Source organism: Carassius gibelio, chromosome A4, assembly GCF_023724105.1.
Source record: "Carassius gibelio isolate Cgi1373 ecotype wild population from Czech Republic chromosome A4, carGib1.2-hapl.c, whole genome shotgun sequence".
Taxonomy (NCBI): Eukaryota; Metazoa; Chordata; class Actinopteri; order Cypriniformes; family Cyprinidae; genus Carassius; species Carassius gibelio.
In genome coordinates, this window is record NC_068374.1 from 22,211,622 (window position 1) to 22,234,840 (window position 23,219).

General features: G+C 37.2%; 1 protein-coding gene across 7 annotated transcripts in view; it reads left to right on the top strand.

The window, feature by feature from the left end:
* Positions 1 to 365: 365 nt before the first annotated feature.
* LOC127972966 (membrane-associated guanylate kinase, WW and PDZ domain-containing protein 2) overlaps positions 366 to 23,219 on the top strand; it is a 214,713-nt gene continuing 191,859 nt past the window's right edge. For 5 of the 7 annotated variants that reach the window (XM_052577009.1, XM_052577018.1, XM_052577025.1 and 2 more), the window contains exon 1: positions 367 to 812. In XM_052577009.1, the coding sequence (XP_052432969.1) occupies positions 422 to 812 (391 nt within the window). In that variant the 5' untranslated portion in view covers positions 367 to 421. Of the gene's footprint in view, positions 813 to 23,219 lie in introns of all 7 variants that reach the window. The other 2 variants (XM_052577037.1, XM_052577042.1) reach the window with 1 other exon arrangement.

Sequence of the window (23,219 nt, forward strand, 5' to 3'; positions counted from 1 at the left end):
TGTATAAAGTATCAAAGAACCGTCTAAAAACAATTTACCGAAATCTAGTCATCATTTTTTTTCCAACAGTATCCACGCAGCATTTGGAGTATTTGTGTGTGTGTTGTGTGTGTGTGTGTGTGTGTGTGTGTGTGTGTGTGTGTGTGTGTGTGTGTGTGAAAATCGTATTTAATGAAATTATTTTATAGTGATTCTTTAATGAAATGTCAATCACACTGTTTTCGTCTATCTTACTGGTGTAAACTTGTAATGTTTTACCCTACTTGCGTTAGTTATACTCAAAGTTCACCTTACAGCCGAATGATTCACACACGCTTAGCGAGTTGGTTGGTTCGGACGAGTCATCACAAAGAACCGCGCGAGTCGGACATCACTGTTAGTGCAGCAGTTTTAAAGAGGCTGCCGTGGATCTGCTGCTGATATGGAGACTCTTACCATCCACAGAGACGGATCGTGCAACTTTACTGAGCCGACTGAACGGATTACGCGCTTTTATGGCTGCTCTCCTGTCGCATTAACAACTCCAAACATGTCCAAAAGCCTGAAGAAGAAAAGTCACTGGACTAACAGAGTCCACGAGGTTGTGTTATTGAGGGGTCCGAGCGCAGATCTCGGGTTCGAGCTGCAGGGAGGCGCGGAGAATGGACAGTTCCCCGTGATTGGAGAGGTGAAACCGGACAGGCGCAGACTGCACCAGGACGAGCTCCTTCTGGAGGTCAATGATACTCCAGTGGCCGGACTGACCATCAGGGATGTGTGGGCTGTGGTCAGACACTGCAAAGACCCTGTCCGCCTCAAGTGTGTCAGGCAAGGTCAGTTTAACATTCATCTACATGTAAAGTTCATCAAAAGTGCCCAAATTTGACCGGGTTTGGCATACTTAGTTATTGTGCTTCTGACTTTTATTTATTTAGTTTTTAATGTTATTAAACATATAAAGCTAAGACTGGTCTACTACTTATTTATTTTTAGCAAGTTATCACACTTTTATTTTAGGCTAATAAAAACATAGGAACCATGCGACTGGTAAACAACATCTGTTAGATTACACCTGTTTGTAAACGTATTTTCACGTGAGCGTGCACTTTTGCGTGTCCCGTGTGTCGCATTGAATCCAAATGTTACATACGAAGAAAGTGCTGGTGTGGTTGGAGTTTCACAACTGCTTGGACTCCCGTGTGAAAGTCGGTTCGTTGCCACGGACGCGGAGTTACTGTGTTTCTGGGAAAGGGGGCGTGTCCTTCGCTGCAGGAGCGCGTCGTGGTACTGATGTTGCGTCATCGTCACGTTTACCGTATCACCTTATACTGTTCAATGTTTGTAAACTTCTTGCTGCATTTACTTAAATTGAGCTTCTTTGTTGACACCGAAGGGTTATCTTTCCGTTATCCTTCAGCTTAGGTTTTGTTATCAGACTGTAATCCGGTCTTTGTGGGTGTGCCACGGTTCCGAAATACATCATGACATAACTATTTTCCCAGAAGGCCTGTGTCTGAACCTCACAATCACACTGTCATGAATGATGCCAGTTTAGTTAGACAAAGTGGCTTGTCCTTTCTCTTTAGTTACAGACCCATAATTGTAAGCAATTTAGCTTCTTGAAGATGACTGGTTGAGCATGTGAGCGTGGCATTCCTTTCCTTTGACAAGCTGTTTTTTTTTTTTTTTTTTTTTTTTGCATTTTAAAACCTTCCATCAGTAAATGTCTTCTAGAGCAATTGGTTAGAAATATTTGCTCCCAAGGAACCCACAATTATGACAATCCCATGAAAATGACCCCTTTCTGACAGTTTTTATTTATTTATTTTTTAAACAAAACATGTGTAAAATGTACGTATTTTTATTTTATTTATTTTTATTCAAAATGTATTGTATTACAATAAAATAATCAAGTCTAACCTTATACTTTCCACCCTGTATACAGTATCTTAGACAAAACAGTATCTCAGTATTCTAGAAATAAAAATGAAACAACAGTAGCAATGTTTTTTATAATTGTGACTTATCAACCTAACTATATTTAGATATTTTCTCTTAATAATTATGAGTGAATGTGCCATAATAATGAGCATCTCATTACATTCAGAAATTTCTCATAATACTTCATTAACATCTGATAATAATAAAAAGAAAGTTCTCATAATAATGAAGTTAATATTTCACAATCAGAAGAAACTTATTATATATTATATTGAAAGTAGAATGAACAGGAATAATGTAGAATTTGGTACATTTGACATTAACATTTATTCCTGAAACAGTTCTGTGGACTTCGGAAGCCTGGTTCTGTCCCAGCATTCAAGTCATATTAATGAGAAACATTAATTTAATAATGACTTAGCCTACTCTTTCATAATAAGCAGTAACATTCTCATAATAATGACTTAAGATCTTATAAAGATGAGACTAATCTTGCATTTGTATTCAATTTTGAAATGAAAAGTCATATATAGCCTAATGTGATAGATATAAGATATGAGTTGGTTGTCCAGTGTTGTTTTCCAATACATAAAACTAGACAAACAAATGAAAAATGATACACTTTCTCATAATTATGACTTAACCTCTCATAATAATAAGAAAACTTCATGATAATGAAAATTTATTATTAACATTATTATTATTATTATCTTATTTACTTATAATGAGAAATTATTCCATTATGAGATTTTAAGTCATGATTAAGTCATAGTTACTCCATTTAAATTGTTTTCCCTATTATTTCAAATTTTTTGACATAACTACTAATTATGAGGTTTTTCATTATTATTTAAGTAATGCAATGAGATTATGATAAGCTAAATCATTATGAAAAAAAAGAGTGCGTTGTGTGTATGTGTGTGTGTGTGTGTGTGCTATATATAGTGTCAATGTCTTCATACACATACTTCAAAAAGTTAGAATTTCTATCGAAGCGTTTCATGTAATATTTTTCTTTCTCGAGTGCAGTAGCAGGGGCCTACTTGATATTCATTGGACACAGTAGTAGGGCAGACACAGAACTGTGGTCGATATGGTCAGATGCCTAGGTAAGTACCCTAAGATGAGATGTCTGTAGCATTCATCTGTGAAATAACAGGTTGTGAAACGCACACACACACACATTTACACAGCCTCCCGGGATGACCTGGCCAACTTTTTGATGTCTGGGTTTTGAATTATCAGCGAGACCGGTTGACAAAATCATTTTTTATATTACTTTGAAGTGCTGCAAGCCGACCTTTAAACGTAGTTTTGTTACATATTATAATTATGGCACAGCACATTATTGTATTCATGTTTCATTCATCCCCTTGAGGTAGGATGATATGAGGTTGACATAAATTATCAGCTCTCAGCCGCCAGTTATAATTGTAAATTTAATTTCAGATTAGGAGATGTAATTATAATCATGCCAGCTGAATTGATGGGTTAATGCACGAGGCTTCTGGATATTTTCTTTCCTGTTTCCTGTATTCTCTGACCCTGGACTCTGTGTTTCATGTTCCTCTCTCCACCCACTGCCCGACCTGCCACTTTCATAAACTGTTCAGGGCCAGCGGTAGGCCGCATGCTTGTTTAAACCACACCAAGGGGTAACCAGGATGTGACATCGCCGATAGCAAATGCACATTTTCTGCTACTCAGCTCATGGGGGTTGGCGACCTTAACCAGAAATATTTATTTCAGGAAAAAAAAGCCTTGTGATGGAGCCGGCACCACAGCAAACGGAAAGCATGACATCATGCATGAAGTGCGTTTGTGGCATCTATAAACCTAGGGACTTCAGTTTGGCATGAGTTTAGATCCGTTTCACCAGACTGAGTAAAAAGAAACGGCCCGTCCTGTGGCCTTTGTGTTACTTACAGCAATGATAGTTCAAATCATGTAGCTTTTTAAGAAAGACTCGAAAACCAGTGGTGTGATTCTTTTTTAAACTTATATTTCAGTGGCTTGATTTTGAACCTGTTTACCAAAAACATCAGTTCAATTTAATTTACTGGTCTTTTCTGCAGGTTATACTTATATTGCTAAATCAGTAGGTGGAAACAAGTAACTTTCGTGAGTCACTGAACCATTGAATTAAAGTTATAGTTAAATGAATTTAAGTTAAAAAAACGTTTTTTTTTTTTTTTTGTGAACTATTTTATTTCGTTTATATGTTGTTTATATGGAAGCCTATTTTCGCCATATACGTAGGAAAAAACATCATGCTCTGGTAAATCACAGTCATGACATAAAAAGATATAATTATGATACAAAATGTTTTAAGTTATAATTATAAATGTCTATGAAATACTACATCATTATTATGACTTTTATGTCATAATTATAATTTATGAAAGCAAGCTTTTCAAAATTATGAGATACTAATTCATACGGAGATAATTATGACTTTTTATCTTACAATTACAGTATAATATACCATAGCACAATTTTCACAATTGAGATATAAGGTTGTGAAATAAAAAGTCATAACTATGACATAAGTCAAACTCATAATTGTGATCTAGCAAACCATGATTTTCAGTCATAACGAGACAAAAAAGTCTAAATTATTAAATAAATAGTAAGCTATGAGTTAAAAACTCAGAATTATGACTTTTATGTTATAATTTACTAAAGCATGATTTTCAAAATTGAGATACCTATTATGACATAAAAGTCAAAATTTTGTTGTCATCATGACTTTTTGTCGTTATTGTATTACGTTGTCATTTTGAGAAAGAGAAGACGGTTAAAAATTTGTCTTTCAAAAAGTTTCATTCACAAATACAATTACTTGAAAAGCCATTAGAATTGATTTTAAACTGGTGGTGAATGATAAAACTAAGACTGACATTGTAATCAGGTTAGCAACCACCTAGAAATAAACAAGAACAACCTATCAAACCCCTAGCAAGGCTCTCTAGATACCATTCAGAACACCATAGCCACCAGATAGCAACAATATGTGCAAATTATGGTCGGGCGATGTCTATAGTGAAACATTGTGATGGACGATGACATGGGGGGCGGGAGGAGGGGTGATCCTCCAATGATTTGATTCGTCAAATGATTTGCAGATCCTGAGCACCAATGACAAGCACCTATATTGTCAAATGTGTGGTAAGTACTGTCAGTCCCTATAGAGTCCTTGTGATCGCGAATCTCGAAAGTGAAAGTGAGATGAGAGCGATGTATCGCATTTATAGTCTCAATCTCTATAGCAGCTCACCCATGAATGCTTGTCTTGTCATAAATCTATCCGGGTTGTTTCTCCCAGGTGAATGCATGGCGTCCTGGTGCTCATGCAGTAATGATGTGCATGCAGTCACCCAGAAATCCAGCAGTGGTAAGGGAATACTGGACCTCTGCTGATCTGAAATTGTCTTTCACCCTCAGCACTGTAAGGGAAACAGGTCAATTTAGCTCAAAGGGAATCATTTAAGATTTTAAAGGGAATTTGAACAGAATCACTGTTTCACGGCTGTTCACGGAGACGCGCCTGCGGTTCAGTGAACGAGCCGTTTAACATCAAATCTGCGCTGGATACTAATATCCAAACTATAGTGAAAACACTATCAATTAGCACAGTAACAAGATCGGCAGTTTAAGACATTAACTTGTAAGCACAAAACACAAGATACTTCTCTTTTCAATATGAATAAGGCTTTATTAGATAAATCTAAGACATATAAACTAATCTAACACATAAACGCACGCACACACACATTCACACAAGTTGCAGGAAGGTCGAAAGTTAGGGAAAGATGAGTTTAAGAGAATGGAAATATGGAATCCCAAGTTAACAGCAATATGTTAAATTGCATAGACATGAACAACCAACAATCACGTAATTAGCGCTCGCATTGAGTTCCTCAATGAGGTTAAAATTATATTAGATACACCAGCACAACAAATATCTGGGAATACGTTGCCTTCGTTTGCTGTGAAAGGGACTCCAGTTGAAAGGGGTATCCCGGTGTCGCTGATTGGCTTGAAGTTCAGTAGTGAAGTGACGTCTTGGGAAGCCCGTGGTTGCTGGGCGTTGGCTGAAAGTGCAGAGTCGTGTTCGCTGGTTGAAGTTGAATGGACGTTACAAAACTTAACTCAGAACACGAAACTCTCAAACGGAAAAGAAAAGAAATAAAGTTTGACGAGACTAGGTTGTTTTCTTTCTCATCGTGGCATAGTAGCAGCAGGCAGGCACGCTGGAACCGCGCTCAATGAACCATGATGACTAACCACATGGCTAGATGCTACAAGCTAAAGCTAGGTAGCAAAGCTACAAGCTAAGAGCAGGCATGACTGATAGCACGAGCAAGGCTGGAACTAAAAGCAGACTAAAAGCCCGCATGACTGATAGCACAAGCAATGCTAGACTAAAAACCGACATGGCTAATAGCAGCAGCTAGACTAGAACTAAAAGCAGACTAAAAGCAAAATTTCATGGGATCCAAAGTATTTAAAACTTCCTTGTTGGCCACCCCTCAAATGTTGCCTTGACCAATCAGATATGTTCTTGGGGTGGGTATCATAAATCATTTGTTTATCTTACCAAGCATGTGGTTCTTGCCTCACAGGGTCTAATTTTGGACATGATTCCTATAACATGATTATGATATATTTTACAAATAAATGATTGTCAGGACAATATCAAGCAAGAAAATGCGATTATTTCAATACTAGACATGACTAGGTATCCTATAGTTATCAAAAGACATACACAATAAGTGATTATACATGATAGTCAAATGTGTGGGTTACACGTAAATGAATATGGAGTTAAGCAATGGAATGATTCATTCATGAGTCTTTTTTGAGTTCATTCTGGTCCATATATAATGTATAAAAAGGGTTTCTTTGCCATTCTCTGGCAAAGGACTTTTCTGTGAAGACAAAGGTTTAAAGCCCTTCCCCCTTAGGAATTTCAGTCTGGTTTCACTGGCTGGGGGGGGGGGGGGGGGGAGTCAATGCAAGTATTTAACTTGATCTCCTGGGTTTACATGTGATGTCCAGCGTTGCATTCCAATCACGAACAATAAATTTGACAATCTCTTCTTCGAATTAAAATTGTCAATAATTGTTCTATTGGTGTTAATGTTGAAAGCTGTTGTGTGAACAAGTTGGTTGGTTGGTTATCTTGCTTGGTTCTTGTGGCACTAGAACTGATTTATGACTTCCTGAGGAATTCAGCTCATGTTTCAATGCACACAGCTCTGATAGACTCTTTGATTTGTCTGATTTGACTCATTTCTGCTACATATATCCCCCTTTCGATCGGCGAGGTGTTTAGGTGAAGACATCGTCGATCGCTGGAGAAACAAAGGCAGAAGAAGCAGACAAACACAGCAAACAGCAAGACAACACCTCCATGACAGTTACTGTACTGGTGCAGGCATCAGGTTATTTAGGTACACGTGGTTAAGTTCAATTAGTCAATGTAGTTTAGCACATTGAGGATAGTTTAGATCGTCTTGGAAATTGTTTTTATTTTGATTCATCAATCAAATTTGTGGTTAACTTTGTTTGGTTCTTCTAGGTTGTCTTACTTTACATGTTTACCATTAGTTTTCTAGTAATTTCATTTTTAATTCAATGGATTGACCTATCATGCATGGAGCTCTCTGGCTTCCATTCAGTTTAGAGTGGCTGGCGGATATTAGGTGTTGCGAGTCAATCCTAATATCAGACCTTCGACCCTCGCAGGGTGTCTAGGCATTTCACCTACTCAGGAAAGAGGGGAAGGAGAAGGATAGGTAAAAGAAGAACAAAACAAAACAAGGCTGCTGTGGGTTTTCCTAGCATGGGTTACAACTACTATTGAGCTAGGATGTCAGGTGCAGCTAGTGTGTCATGAACCTTAACTTAGTGTCAGGTGTTCTACCTATTGTGAGGATGGCTGCACGTTTCTTCATGGTGGGTATGTGTAACTTTGTTACACTAAAAGTTGGATATTCTACCTGTGGGAAGAATATGTTTGTTGACTGTGTTATCAGTAGATGTGTTTACCTCTGGGTGTAGGTAATGTTGTGTGTTACTGGTGTAGTGAATGTGTGGTCAGATCTGTTCAAATCTGTGTTGTCTCCCCCTTTTTCTAGCATGTCACTGAAGACTGGCTCTCAGCATCCTTGGCTTGGATGAGGGTGTGTCCATGGTCTAATGAGGGGTCAGTCCAGCAAGGCAGGAAGTTCTTTAGCAGACAGTCGGAGGCAGTTTGGCATGGCTGTGTGAAGCTGGGTTGCAAAACTTGTCTACTATGTTGCATTCTTCTTGTGATGCCTTCTGGCTGTAGCAGACTTTCTGACCTTCTGTGCTCTGGTGGTTGCTGTTGCACAGACAGGGAATGTGGTACTTGGAGTTAATTTGACAGTTTGTTAGTGACTGAGGTGATGTCCTTTAGTACCTCAGATTTTTCATCAACAGTTGGCCGTTAAAGACTTGTTCATTCTGGGTTGTTGTTGAACAGGTGCTTGTCATCTCTGATGTGGTGCACCAGGTGATCACCGGCCTTCCGTTCTGTTGCTGGTCACAGCGAGCACGACTCAACTTTGTGGTCATATGCATGTAAATTGTCTTGAAGGAACTCTCTTAGTTGTTCCATGACTTGTTCCGTGTCTTCTAATGGTAAGCGGTCATGTTCTTGTGCATACTCAGCACTGTGCATGTCTGAGTGGTGCTGAGGTGGGTTTTGTTGTCGCTTACCCACACGAGTTGCTCTTGGATGAGTCAGGTGATTACCTTTGGATCTCTGGTTAGGTTTCCAGATGTTATCCTTTTGGTTTCTTGAGAAGCGTGGCTGGTCCCATGGATTTTTCCAGCAGTTGGGCTGAAAGCGGTCGTGGATATGGGCGTCACGTTCTCTGTGCTCTTGATGGAAGACTCTGGTGTTGTGATGCCACTGGGTGTCGTCCAGTGCAAGGCTTGAGTCTTTGTTGACAGAGTTCAAGAGTGTGGAGGTTTTGTTACCTTTCTTTGAGGCCAACTTCTGCTTGTTATAGGCCTTCTGTGTTAGGTCACGCAACTGTTGGATGGTCATGGAGTTCGGACAGGCCATGACACCTAGATGGTGACTGACTCCAGGGTGCAGATTCTTTAGGAAGAGGGTTTTGAAGTTCACATCCTCTTCAAGGTCAGAGTTGTTGTGTGCACCAAAGTAGGATTGTCGGAGTCGGTTGTAGTAAGCTTGTGGAGTCTCTTGACGACCTTGTTTGGTTTCCAAGGCAGTTAACAGTCCATGTTCAGACTCTGGGTCTGTAAACTCTTTAATCAGGACCTCACGAAGTCGCTGGTAGTTTGACTTGGTTTGACTGGGCTGTCGATCTAGAAAGTTTCGTACCTCGGAGCTGGACGTGGCTCTAAGGAGGTATAACCAGTCTCTGTCAGTCACATGAGGTCTCACTTCCAGGTGAAATTCGATATCTCGCAGGTAAGCTTGGATGTCGGGGCTTTCTGTGGAGTTTGGGTTGAACCTGCTGATGTTTTTAGACAGCTTGTTGAGGTCTTTGATTGTCATCCCGTGTGCAGCTTCAAGGCCTTGGACGGGAGGTTTTCTTTCGTTGGCAGGAAAGGGTTGTGTGGCGAAGGCAGGTGAGGTTTTGGGTTGTGGCCCTTCGCTCCTTTCGTCATATGCCAGTTCTTGGACGTGGGACTCTGCTCTGCTCAGCAGTGATGAGGCTAAGAGATGTTTCTCTTTTCTTGGCTCTAGTTTGTGCTTGTAAGCATTTTGGAGTTCTTTTCTGACCATGTAGAGCTCATCGTTGGTATTGTCTAGTTGTTGGGTCAGATTGTCCATTTCAGTTCTGTACCTTTCAAGGTGGTCTTTCAAAGCACTGATTTCAGAGTTCTTGTTTCTGATGTCTATCTTGGCTTTCTCCAGTAGCTGTTCGGCATACTGGAGTCTGTTTACCAGGTCTTTCTGAGCAGCCGTTGTATGTTGCTGGTCGAGCTGAGCTGCTGCCAGGGCTGCTTGGAGCTTCTTAACTTGTTCTCTTGTATCCTGCTCCCTCTCGCTGGGTGCTTTGAGTTGATTTTGAACTTTCACTTCCAGCTTGTCTATGCGACGTTGAGCACGTGTCAGCTCCTCTTGAAGGTGGGTGATGTGCTTGTCGCTCAGTTTCAGCTGGGTGGTGAAGGCATAGCTTAGTGAGCTCGTGATCTTGACTAGCTCCTCGTGGTTGTTGTTCTGGCTTGAATCTTGTGTCAGGAATCTTCTCAGGATTAGGATTATTATTAAAAATAATAACAGTTCAAATGTCTTTGGAGTGAGGCTGTCTGTTATGCCTCTCAGCCAAATGTTCACATCTTCCCCATGGGAAATGGGGTCTGCAGTCTGCGGCATGTTGGCACGCTGGGGAGAAGAGAGACTGACACAGATCTGTGTGGAGTAAAATCCTATGTGTGGTGGGACAACTAAGTGTTGTATCAGTGATTGTGAACCACTAGTGAAATGTGGTGATGACTGTGTTGGTCTCAGGGTGTCTAAGTAGACTAGAGATGCGAAGACTTTGTCACTCTAATGAGGAAGAGGAAAAGAGAGACAGAGGTGAAAAACAAATTCAAATGACAAGCAAAATTTCTGTTTTTCAAATGAGGAAAATTATTTTTTCCAATTAAATGTTATCAAAAACGTAAACAATATTATTATATTTCTTGCTTTGGACAAAAGAATACAATAATAATTCTGATATCTCTTTTCTTAGTCTGACAGGATTGACACCGTACACCTTTCAGTTGGACCGCTCACCAGGGAGTCAGCGAAGGCGACAGTTGCTCAACACGTATCTCTATTAAATTGATCTCAACGTTGGATGAGATGCTAAAACTTGGATTGCGTTTCCAAATGTAGGGAGGTTAGGAAGAACAAATGAGAGGATGATTACAATCAAATTCATAAGGATGATTCGTCGTCTTTGGCACGATTGTGTATTTACTTAGAATTGATTGATGGTTCTTACATGTCCTACAAATGTAAAAAGAGAAGAGGAAAGGAAAGGAGAGAGAGGACGGAGATGGTAAGTCTCAGTAGCGGTTATCTCAACTACAAGGAGAGCGTTGTGTTAGTTGCTGCACAACTAATCAAACAAAATAAACTTTAAGTGAAAGAGGGTTGTCTTTCTAATTTATTTGAACTCGTAGTGAGGGATAACAATGTCTCCTTTTAGGGCTCAGGTTTGTTGTTCCCAGGCTAGGATACACAAAAGGAATGGTAAGAAATAGGAAAATTAAAAAAATTTAATAAATGGGCAAAATATGCAAACATGAAATTAAAAAGAGGAAATCAATACGTAAAACAATAGTGGTTAAGTGTATAACCAAAACAGGAAGAGGGGTAATACGCATTCAAATAAGTAAAGGTCTGAATAGCATATATTCAGATGGGTGATAAATAAATTAGGAAGAATAAGTTTACTTTAACTTCCAAAGTTCAAGGCTTATTCATTCCTAAAATAATTAGACCCAAAAGAGAATACTAGAAATAAAAGATCATATGAAACGATCTGAGGGAAATTTTAAATGCTTCCAAATAAATTTAATGTTTCAATTAAATTTCAATTTGACAATTAATAATTGTGAGTCTGTATTTCCCTTTCTAGTAAAATGAAAATAAGTGGTCTAGTGAGAAAAGAGAGCGATAAAAAGAAAGAGACTAACAAGTGTTAGTTAAGATGTTTAAAATGGTTAAATCACGTCAGCGTTGCCCAAACACACATTATTCTACCACTGGATGGTAATGCTAACGGATAACCTTTGAGGCTAGTGGCTTTAGTATAGACTTCAATGTAAATGCAATGGTTTCGTTAGCTTAGCGACACCGCGGAGTTTGTGCGCTGCGCGTGCACAGTTCAGAGTTGCTCCGGAAGTACGTTAGGCTTCCGGGTCACGGTCGTCACTATGGCAACCAAAACACATTCTAGTGGATTAGCACATGAATCGTTGCATTGTTGCAAATACAGTTAAGCATGTTACATGAAATGTCGGCTCATTTCAACACTGTACAAATAACAACACCGCCTTTCAGTTGGTTTTGCGATGTGGCACTTAAACTCTCAGTTTGTATAGAGTTAAATTTATCTTAATTCAAATAGCAGCTTCCTGCTGTAGTTATTATATCAATCTCAGCAATTTGATTCTCCGTGCCAGTTTTTCTGGACACAAACATAAAAGTTTTCCTTCGCTGTTGGTACACAGTTAAAATTTACTTGATCAAGCTTTTAAAACACTCCCATTCAAATTACTCTCGGACACACGCAGTGTTACGCGAGATTGCATTCACTTTGTGAACGGATACAAATGGACAAACATTGTTCTCTAATGTTTAACGTTAACTCAGGGGAGTCGAATATCAAATTTGATTCGGCAGTGGAACACGCACTGGCAATTAAACTATATGAAATATGAATACGGGGACTTTGATAAATAGATTGAGGAACCCGCTCAAAACTATTCTTTATTCACCGATTTATATCCCTTTTGAAACACTAACAGTTTAGCTCCGTTCAGCAAACAGTGACTGAGATAGCGTTTGAGACACTGGAACACGCAGTGAAATCAAATCAGCTATAAAACAAGGCATTACACAAATGAGGAACACGCTCAATTTCTACCTTATTGTACGTTCTCAGATGTTTACTTTTAAGTTCACTTACTGCTGTTAACAACGGGGAGACGGACTCGAGTTAAAGTCTCCTCTAGCTCCTTTCATTCAAGCGGGAGGGCGCGCGCTGCTTACGTCACGCGTCACACACACATACTCAGGTCTCGCATGCTTCTCATCTTTCATTCCTTTAGCAAAATCAAAGATTAAATAACTTGGTTTATGCTCACAATTTAGATTAAACTGCCCGCAATCATTCTCCACCATTATAAATGTAAGGGAAACAGGTCAATTTAGCTCAAAGGGAATCATTTAAGATTTTAAAGGGAATTTGAACAGAATCACTGTTTCACGGCTGTTCACGGAGACGCGTCTGCGGTTCAGTGAACGAGCCGTTTAACATCAAATCTGCGCTGGATACTAATATCCAAACTATAGTGAAAACACTATCAATTAGCACAGTAACAAGATCGGCAGTTTAAGACATTAACTTGTAAGCACAAAACACAAGATACTTCTCTTTTCAATATGAATAAGGCTTTATTAGATAAATCTAAGACATATAAACTAATCTAACACATAAACGCACGCACACACACATTCACACAAGTTGCAGGAAGGTCGAAAGTTAGGGAAAGATGAGTTTAAGAGAATGGAAATATGGAATCCCAAGTTAACAGCAATATGTTAAATTGCATAGACATGAACAACCAACAATCACGTAATTAGCGCTCGCATTGAGTTCCTCAATGAGGTTAAAATTATATTAGATACACCAGCACAACAAATATCTGGGAATACGTTGCCTTCGTTTGCTGTGAAAGGGACTCCAGTTGAAAGGGGTATCCCGGTGTCGCTGATTGGCTTGAAGTTCAGTAGTGAAGTGACGTCTTGGGAAGCCCGTGGTTGCTGGGCGTTGGCTGAAAGTGCAGAGTCGTGTTCGCTGGTTGAAGTTGAATGGACGTTACAAAACTTAACTCAGAACACGAAACTCTCAAACGGAAAAGAAAAGAAATAAAGTTTGACGAGACTAGGTTGTTTTCTTTCTCATCGTGGCATAGTAGCAGCAGGCAGGCACGCTGGAACCGCGCTCAATGAACCATGATGACTAACCACATGGCTAGATGCTACAAGCTAAAGCTAGGTAGCAAAGCTACAAGCTAAGAGCAGGCATGACTGATAGCACGAGCAAGGCTGGAACTAAAAGCAGACTAAAAGCCCGCATGACTGATAGCACAAGCAATGCTAGACTAAAAACCGACATGGCTAATAGCAGCAGCTAGACTAGAACTAAAAGCAGACTAAAAGCAAAATTTCATGGGATCCAAAGTATTTAAAACTTCCTTGTTGGCCACCCCTCAAATGTTGCCTTGACCAATCAGATATGTTCTTGGGGTGGGTATCATAAATCATTTGTTTATCTTACCAAGCATGTGGTTCTTGCCTCACAGGGTCTAATTTTGGACATGATTCCTATAACATGATTATGATATATTTTACAAATAAATGATTGTCAGGACAATATCAAGCAAGAAAATGCGATTATTTCAATACTAGACATGACTAGGTATCCTATAGTTATCAAAAGACATACACAATAAGTGATTATACATGATAGTCAAATGTGTGGGTTACACGTAAATGAATATGGAGTTAAGCAATGGAATGATTCATTCATGAGTCTTTTTTGAGTTCATTCTGGTCCATATATAATGTATAAAAAGGGTTTCTTTGCCATTCTCTGGCAAAGGACTTTTCTGTGAAGACAAAGGTTTAAAGCCCTTCCCCCTTAGGAATTTCAGTCTGGTTTCACTGGCTGGGGGGGGGGGGGGGGGGAGTCAATGCAAGTATTTAACTTGATCTCCTGGGTTTACATGTGATGTCCAGCGTTGCATTCCAATCACGAACAATAAATTTGACAATCTCTTCTTCGAATTAAAATTGTCAATAATTGTTCTATTGGTGTTAATGTTGAAAGCTGTTGTGTGAACAAGTTGGTTGGTTGGTTATCTTGCTTGGTTCTTGTGGCACTAGAACTGATTTATGACTTCCTGAGGAATTCAGCTCATGTTTCAATGCACACAGCTCTGATAGACTCTTTGATTTGTCTGATTTGACTCATTTCTGCTACAGCACTTTACTTATTGTCAGTCTGCATGGTGCAGCGCCCATGAGAGGGGTCGGAGTTTGTGATAATGGAAAAGTCGTTGCCCTTTAACACTTCCTCTCCATAGACTTGCACTTTTCATTCAAGTGGGAGGTTCTCTCAAGGGAGTCACATCTATCAGCGGATCCGTCAATGAGCAGATATATTAGGGATCCGCTGATAGACATGGCTTTCAAGCGCTCCCGTGTGTATCTGTGTAAGCACACGGTGAAGAGTGTGAAGCGATGATTATTGTTGACATATCTGTGACACACGTGAAATGCTGGTCTTGTCACTTTTTTTACATTTAAGTACCAACTGGGACATTAGTACTTTTCACAACACTAATGTATAACACTTTACAATAAAGTTATATTAGTTAATTCTATTAGTCTATTAGTTTGAATTAACATGAACAGTAACAGTAATTGTTCCTCTTTGTTAATGTTAGTTAATGAAAATACAGTCATTCATTGTTAGTTCATGTTAATTCCTAGTGCATTAATTAATGTTAACAAGCACAACTTTTGATTTTAATAATGCATTAGTAAATGCTGAAATTAAAATCACTTAAGAATAATAAATGCTATAGAAGTATTGTTCATTGTTAGTTTATGTTAACTAAAGTGGTTAATAATGTTAACTAATATATATATATATATATATATATATATATATATATATATATATATATAAAAAAATTAAATTAAATCATTAAATAGTATTTGCAAATCAATAACCATTGTTTTTAGTTTAGTTTTTTACTGAGGACCTAATGAAGAACACACATATCATATTTAATTTAATATATTAATAAAAAAGTTTGAAATAAGCAGCTTTACGATAAATATTGCAGAATTATGAGAAGTATTTTACCGCCTACATATACATAAATACAGTGGGATCTTGCATGTTTAAATACAGTTTTCTAATTAAATGGATCTATTTTTTAAGCATTTTTTATTTTGTATGATGTTCTTTTTATGATGTATTTTTATTAACTAATTAAAAAAAAAGTTTGAATTTAATGGAACACTTCTCTAAGTACAATTTTATCTCACCAAGAATCACTGCATGCAATACCATGTGTCTTAACTCAATATCCTGTTTAAGTCACTTTGCATTGTATGAGGGCACTGGGAGATTTCTCAGTGGCTTATTGGGTTTGCCTATAATTTGTTTGTGGCTGATGTAGTATTTGTGTGAGAGTGAATCTTAAGTGAATAAAGGTTACTCCAGTAAGAGCGTGTCTGAGTGGGCCAACAAATCAAGCAGATTTTCTGCCAGAGGTTATCACTGACACTTGATTTGAAAACACTTGACTTGAGTTACTTTTTGGCATAATACAGAGTGAATGTGTAAGAAGTTATATTACTAGGACTAGTACGATAAATAGATAGATAGATAGATAGATAGATAGATAGATAGATAGATAGATAGATAGATAGATAGATAGATAGATAGATAGATCCTTCAGAATAAAGTGCCATACTGCTGCTGTTGAATTGTGAGTGTGTGTGTGTGTGTGTGTTAAGCTCCATTGCTTCTTTACAGTCATGCCAATTTATCACTCCTCCATGGCTGTCTGCTTGTTCACGTAACCTTGCTCAAGGACGTATGATTCATCAGTCTGAATTTATTCGATTAGCAGGTACATTTGGGTCGATTTTATTTCACTTCAAATTAAATCACCTGCAGAGAAAGACATTTTGCAGCACTTGAGTTTGAACAGTTTACTTCGAGTGGAACTTTCATCTTGGAAGATATGCAAGTCTCCGTGCCACCACGTCTGTTACTCTGACAGACATGGAGAAAACTGTTTCTCAGCCAAGAGATCTGATCCCAGTTCTGGGAGAGGTATGTCTGAGTCAAGCAGCATCATATCTTTTGTGTCTCGTGTTGCTGGATATCAGCGATGAGCAGTGTTGTAGAGAGAGACGGATCATTTTGAGCGGAGCTTCCTCTGAGAAGCATGTTTGTTAAAGAAAGCTATTGTGCGGTTGTATTTGTGGTTGGTGAATCATGTTTCCACATGAGACCATCACTCAAGGATCTGCAGTCCTCTGCTTTAATTTGCTATTCCTAAAGCTTAAAACTAATTAATTTCTAAAACTATCAATGAGAGTGTGGCACCTCCTCCCACAAGGGTGCTTTTTAGTGCATAACTGTTTGGCATCTGACTGAAGATAATGGTTTAGCAAAACTGTGTGCCAGAAGTGTCATGGGAAATATGCATACTGTGAAAATGAAGGCTTTGTTTAGAATTGTAGCATACTTCATACTTTACAACTGTGTGCAAATTACCGTTTTTTTTTTTTTTACAGGTATGCACAATATGTCAACGTTATGTCAGTTATAGTCTAATATTAGAGTGTTTTTTTATATATATATATAATACATTTAATAGAAATGTGTAAGACTTCTCTAACTAAATCTCTTAAACATCCTCTGTTTTATTTGCCTAAAAAACATTAATAATCTTATAACAATGTTAAATGTAATCTTTAGCAAATATACATTTTTAACTCTGCCTTATATTATTGTGATGCATAAATCAACAGCATTTAAAACTAATTATTTTAGAGGTGTGTGTTTTTTTTATTTATTTAAACAAATAGGTATATAATTTATAACAAAAATGTATATAATTATTTGATTATTTATCGTTTTTCTGACATATTGTAAGTTGAAATAAGTTTTCCTATCAGCCAGAATTTGTATCCTAATATTTGGCATTGATCAGGCTAACATTTAAACAGTAGTATTGTACATTGTTGTCACATGAGCTTATTGTATGTTGTTAAATTAAAACACTAGCCAAAAAATAAAATAAAACTGGCTGCTAAAATTTGAAATGGAAGTTCAATATGTGTGCATTGCATTGTGGGATACATACGTATCTACATACGTATCAAAATCAGTAGCAGAAACAACAGTAACGGTATAAACTGGCATGGAAAACTAATTCTTATTTTTTATTTTAAATACTTAAAAACTTATATATATAAAAAAAACAAATGCTAGAAAGTAAAGTCCCCTAATGTTCAATTTGTGGTATAGCTGTATTTTTTGTGTGCTTATATTTGCTTCAAGAAGACAGATATCAGGAGATATAAATAAAATCAGCTTGAGAAAGAACTGATGATTCACGGGAAAAGGATTGACCACAATCAATACAAATGTGTGTGTATGTGTGTGTTTGTGTGTGTGTGTGTGTGTGTGTGTGTGTGTGTGATTCAGGGAGTCTGTTTGTATCTTATTCATTTCGACTGTAATTGCAGAAGGCCATGGACAAATGAAGATGGGCTCCTTTTATGAACTCAAACTTAAGATTTATTCAATTGGACCAGACTAGTTCTTTGAATATATACAGTATATATACACAATGTAATGAATGTTATATATTTTCAGCAGTTTCTTTTCATAATGGTGAATGAGCATAATAGGGACCGATTAAATTCTGCTCTTGTGTTTCAAGGTTTGAGTCGAAAACAAAGTAATTTGTTCAGCATGTACAGGTTTATGATTAATAACTTTGCGGATGAGACAAGCTTAATTCTTACTGTCAGTGGAATGAAAAATGTTCGCCCACTTGCTCTGAGATTAGGATTCTATATAATGGATGCTAATAATTTAATTCTACAGAAAGGTTGATGTAGAAATTAACTGTTTATTCTTTTTTATATATTTGTATCTGCTCAAATTGAGCTTCAGGCAGATGGTTTTCTGTCGTCATTTCTATGAATCACACCCTTTCACAGTGAAGATGGCGTTTATCAAAATCTGCCCACCTCTTGTTGCCATGTGGGTTAGAAAGATTTATATTCAGTGGAATTTACTGTAGACTTCGGCAGGCTTCTTTAGTTGAAAAAATAACATTGCATGCTCTACTTTTAGCTCTCTCACAGTACTTCTATCACTCTGGCACCAAGCTGTTTGTGGTCAGCAAATCCTGCCAATGAAAAACAGCAACATCTAAAGCTTTACCCTATGACATAATCACCACAGTCATATGATTCTGAACTCATAGAGCATCTAGTCTGGTCAGATCTTTCTCCTAAGAGCTCAATAGGGTTTTTTTTCCCTTGCACACATTTTTTCCCAATTCCTTATATAGACAGTTTTTAATCTACAGTTTAATTTAATTTTGAAGCAGGCCAATAACATAACATTTGAAGCACTGATCTGGGATTCCCATTAATTGTATTGCTCTACTGTGTCAACAATGCTGCATTTTAATTGGTTTGTTTTATCTTATAAATTATAGGAGAAACAGAGACAACTTTGATTCCTAAATATGGAGCCGACTATGGAACATGGAGATGGAGAAAAATGAGATATATGATTGCATTTTGCATTTGCCTTCAAAACTTTTCGCTTGCCTTCGTTAAAGTATTCGCAAAAGTTTTCACATTCACTTACAAAACTTTTCATGTTCTCAAAAAAGTAACTTTTGTATATACTCGTAAAACTTCTTGAGTGCTATCGCAAAAGTGTTTTGCGTTCCCCAAGAAACCTTGCATTTGCCTTTAAAAATTTTTCGCATGCCTTCTTTAAAGTATTCGCAAAAGTTTTCACATTCGCTTACAAAACTTGTAATGTACTCAAAAAAGTAACTTGCATTTACTCGTAAAACGTTTTGAGTGCTCTCGCAAAAGTGTTTTGTGTTCCCCTTGCATTTGACTTCAAAAGTTTTCGCATGCCTTCACAAAAGTACAGAATTTCCCAAGAAACTTTGCAATTGCTCGCAAAAGCTTAGAAATCTAGTTTTTCCTCTCACCTTATATTACATTATTTCCATCACAAATGTTTTGCGAGCGAACTCAAACCTTCTCTGGGGAATGCAGAAGTTTTGTGAGAAATTGCAATAGTATTGTTGGATCATTTTTCGTCCAATCTCATATTTTTCCCATCACCATGTTCCTTTAGGGGCGCCATACATAAATGTACCATAAGTGAGAAAATGTCATTAAGAACTCCCATCTAAATCAATACAGTTTACTTCCGGGGTGTTCTATTATTGGGCCTTTTGTAAAAGATTGATTTATTGGCTTTGGTTTTGTATTAAATATAGTTATAAACAGTGTATGTGTGTGTGTGTGTGTTTATGGTGAATTTAAAGGAAGTGTTCAGCAATTAGAGGTTAAGGGAGTACAGTTTTCTTCTGCTGAGTCTCACAAAGTATCTCAGAATCAGGTCGTCATGTGCCACATAATGTGTCCACTCACAAATAAAGCTTCCATCTTTCCCTTTACTCACTGTCAGCTTCTTCTCTCCTGCCTCCTCTCCACCTCCTCTTTCCCACACGTATTTACCTCCTCCCTGCATCTGTCTGTTTTTAATTAATGCCTACTGTATTATCCGAAGTATGTGAGTCCCGTTGTTGGCTTGGCATAGAACTAAGGAGGCTTTGTTTACCAGTGCCGTATCTGCTTGTTGAGAGCTCACATGATTAAATAAGTTGATTAACTCAAAACAAGCACAAAACAAGTCTGACTAGAAGTAAGGATTTGAATGGAGGTCACGGTTTGTACCAAGAATAGGTATCTTTCACTGAAAGTGCCCTGATTTAGAAACAGAATGTAACAGCACATAGTGCAGTAGATTGCTTTGAATATTGTTATTATTATTAATATTATTCAGAGAATTTCATGTACAGAAGGTAAAAACATTTTAGAATATCCAACATTATCGATATATTGAAATCACTGTTGTGTTAAGACCTCACATGTGGTGTCAGTGTTTTAGTGGTGATACTTTGGTTGAATGAATAGTGATAATGATAAAAAAAAAATTATGCTAGACCATGATTGGCTAACATATTCTGCATTTTCAATGGTTTGTACTTGTCTAATGAATTAAAATCCATATAAACGAGCTGTGAATGAATGGTGTAAGGTATAGAGTGTTGAATGAGAGCTTTAGGATGGACCTGTAGTACAGTGGTACAATGGGTGGACTGGTATTTAGGCCTTTGGGCCCATGTGAGGAGCCCATCTCTGCATATATTACCATCAACGATGGGTTGTCATTGTTCTCACATGAAAGGAACACACAGTTATTCTAATGAAACGTGGGAAAGGGGATCGCTCTCCTCCTTTTACCTCTCTGTCCCATTCCTCCATACACTGTTGGTATGCTGCTGTTTGTGAACTCTATGATTCCCACATTATTCAAATTAGTTGGCAGCTCAAGTGTTGGTCATATAAATGTATACAGTACAGGTGGACAGTGCCAAATTTACTTTGTTAATGTAAATGCTATTGGTTTTATATTTGTGGTTAATTGGTGAATTCTAAAGAAAATTACTTGTCTTTTGAGTTTAATCAACTTAAAACAACTTTCCTTAATTTCACTTAGACAAACAGCAATTTCTGCATAATTTTATCAATTCACTTTAAGTCTGGCTAAGTTTCGGTAGGGGAGAACCGGGGCGAAAGTAACACGGGACGAAAGTAACAAAGCGATTTTCTCCGAGCCTCTTTCTGCATTTGCATTCCCAGCTATGACAGCATGTTCAGCATGCAATCCTTGACGGAGCTGAGAAATATCATGTGATTTCCTCATCGTTTCCCGAAGTTAGGTCCGTAAAACGGTTTTCGAGTACAAAAAGTAAATTATTGAAGTGGTATTTTTTTTTTTATTAGTCGTGTTGTTTTTCTTGTTTCATGTGTCAAAGTAATGATCAATCTACAGGTTATTTAGTGCTTTAACACATCCTAAAGTTTGCATTTTCATTTTTTTTAATATATAAAATTAAATCGAGTTTAAATGTCAGGAGTTCCTGTCGGGACCAAAGTAACAGTTGTTACTTTTGTCCCGCTAAAGTCACAGAACGTATTTATTTTGTTCCAGTGCAAGCTATATTGTGAATTTCTTTGTCTTGCATCATTTCTTACAAATGTTAATGTCATATTATACCAAAAGAATATGTCCGAGTGAGGTTCAGAAATGAATTTTGTGAATTTGAATTTATCCAGATGTTTTTGAGAGGGCGTTTCTGTACATAGAGGAACATCACTCTCTGGGCAGCTGCTACGTCACATTTATATTTAGTTTTTAGCCATATCTTAGCCTGTACACCTCCACCTGTGAATTTGCAGTGTTTCCAGATGTTTTAATTCATGCATAAAAACAACTGGATGGAAACATAAATAGGCCTACTGTTACATTATGTTTAGAGTTTTTTTTATTATGCTAATGTGATTAAATTTTTATATTGTGCATTCTGTAGAATTTTTTTATTATTATATAAAAATACATTGAAATTTACAATAAAAAAAAAATACAGTCAGGTTTTAAGACATCTGATGAAACTTAAACTTAAATTTAAAATGAAAATATGAAAATGTAATTTAATAATTTTTAATAACAAAATAAAATATGTTTGCAGTTATTTCTAACAATCAGGTATACTTTTGACCCACCTGTGTGTTACTTTCGTCCCAACCGATGGGGTCGAAAGTAACAATGTGCAACTTATGTTCAAAGTGAAATTATACTGAAGTCTTTCTACATTTCTACAAAATACCACCTGGTATTGTTAGACCACACGTCTGAGTTACTGGCCACAGCAGAAATATATCTCTGTATACAACATTATCTTTTAAAATGAAGTTTTTCTGAAAAATGGTACTTTCGCCCCTGCTCTCCCCTACATAGTTCCCATGTTTCACATGTTTCAAAATACATAAAAATTGCACAAACAGAATAGGTGCCGATTTAAATGAACTTTACAGCATTCACTTCATTTCGAGGGTTTAGTAATAGTTAAAATTGCTTGAGTACACACCAATCGCATTAAAATTCCATCCTGATATCACATATTCCCTTGTCACTGTATTTCTGTTTGCATGTAAGCATTAGCATTTTGTTAAATTCATTACCTTAAAATCTTTAATTGTGTCTTTATACCAGATGCACATGTCACATTTGTTTTGTGATTGTATTTAAAGGTTTGCATTAAGCTAAAATCGTTACCATTCATTGTGTACATAAGCATTAGCATCAAGCTAAATTCTTTACCTTAAACATTTATATTGCATCTTGATAACACAGATGTACTTGTCACATTCTTTTTGATTTTGCATGTAAATGTTAAGCTGAATACTTTAAAATTGCTGTTAATTTTAGTAGCACTGACTCTCTTGTCACATTCTCTTTATGTGTGTTTGCATCAATCTAAATATATTATCTTCAAATTTATTATAAAAAAAATAAAATAACAAACTGCTTTTCTGTGGCATGATATTGTGGTCAGTAATAGCCTAAAAAGCATTCATGGATCTATACTTGGAAAATTTCTGTCCACTTTTTCATTCCAATTTTTCTTGTAACCTCTATCAAAGGCAAAGGCAATATCAAATGATCATAGAACATTCCAGTAAACAATAAATAATAAAAGCATAATATATACTCAAATTAAACTGCTGAAAACGATCAATGAGAGCTAAGAAGAATAGACACAAGCCAGCAGTTCATTCTGATGAAGCTTGTTTTTTAATATCTGAACCT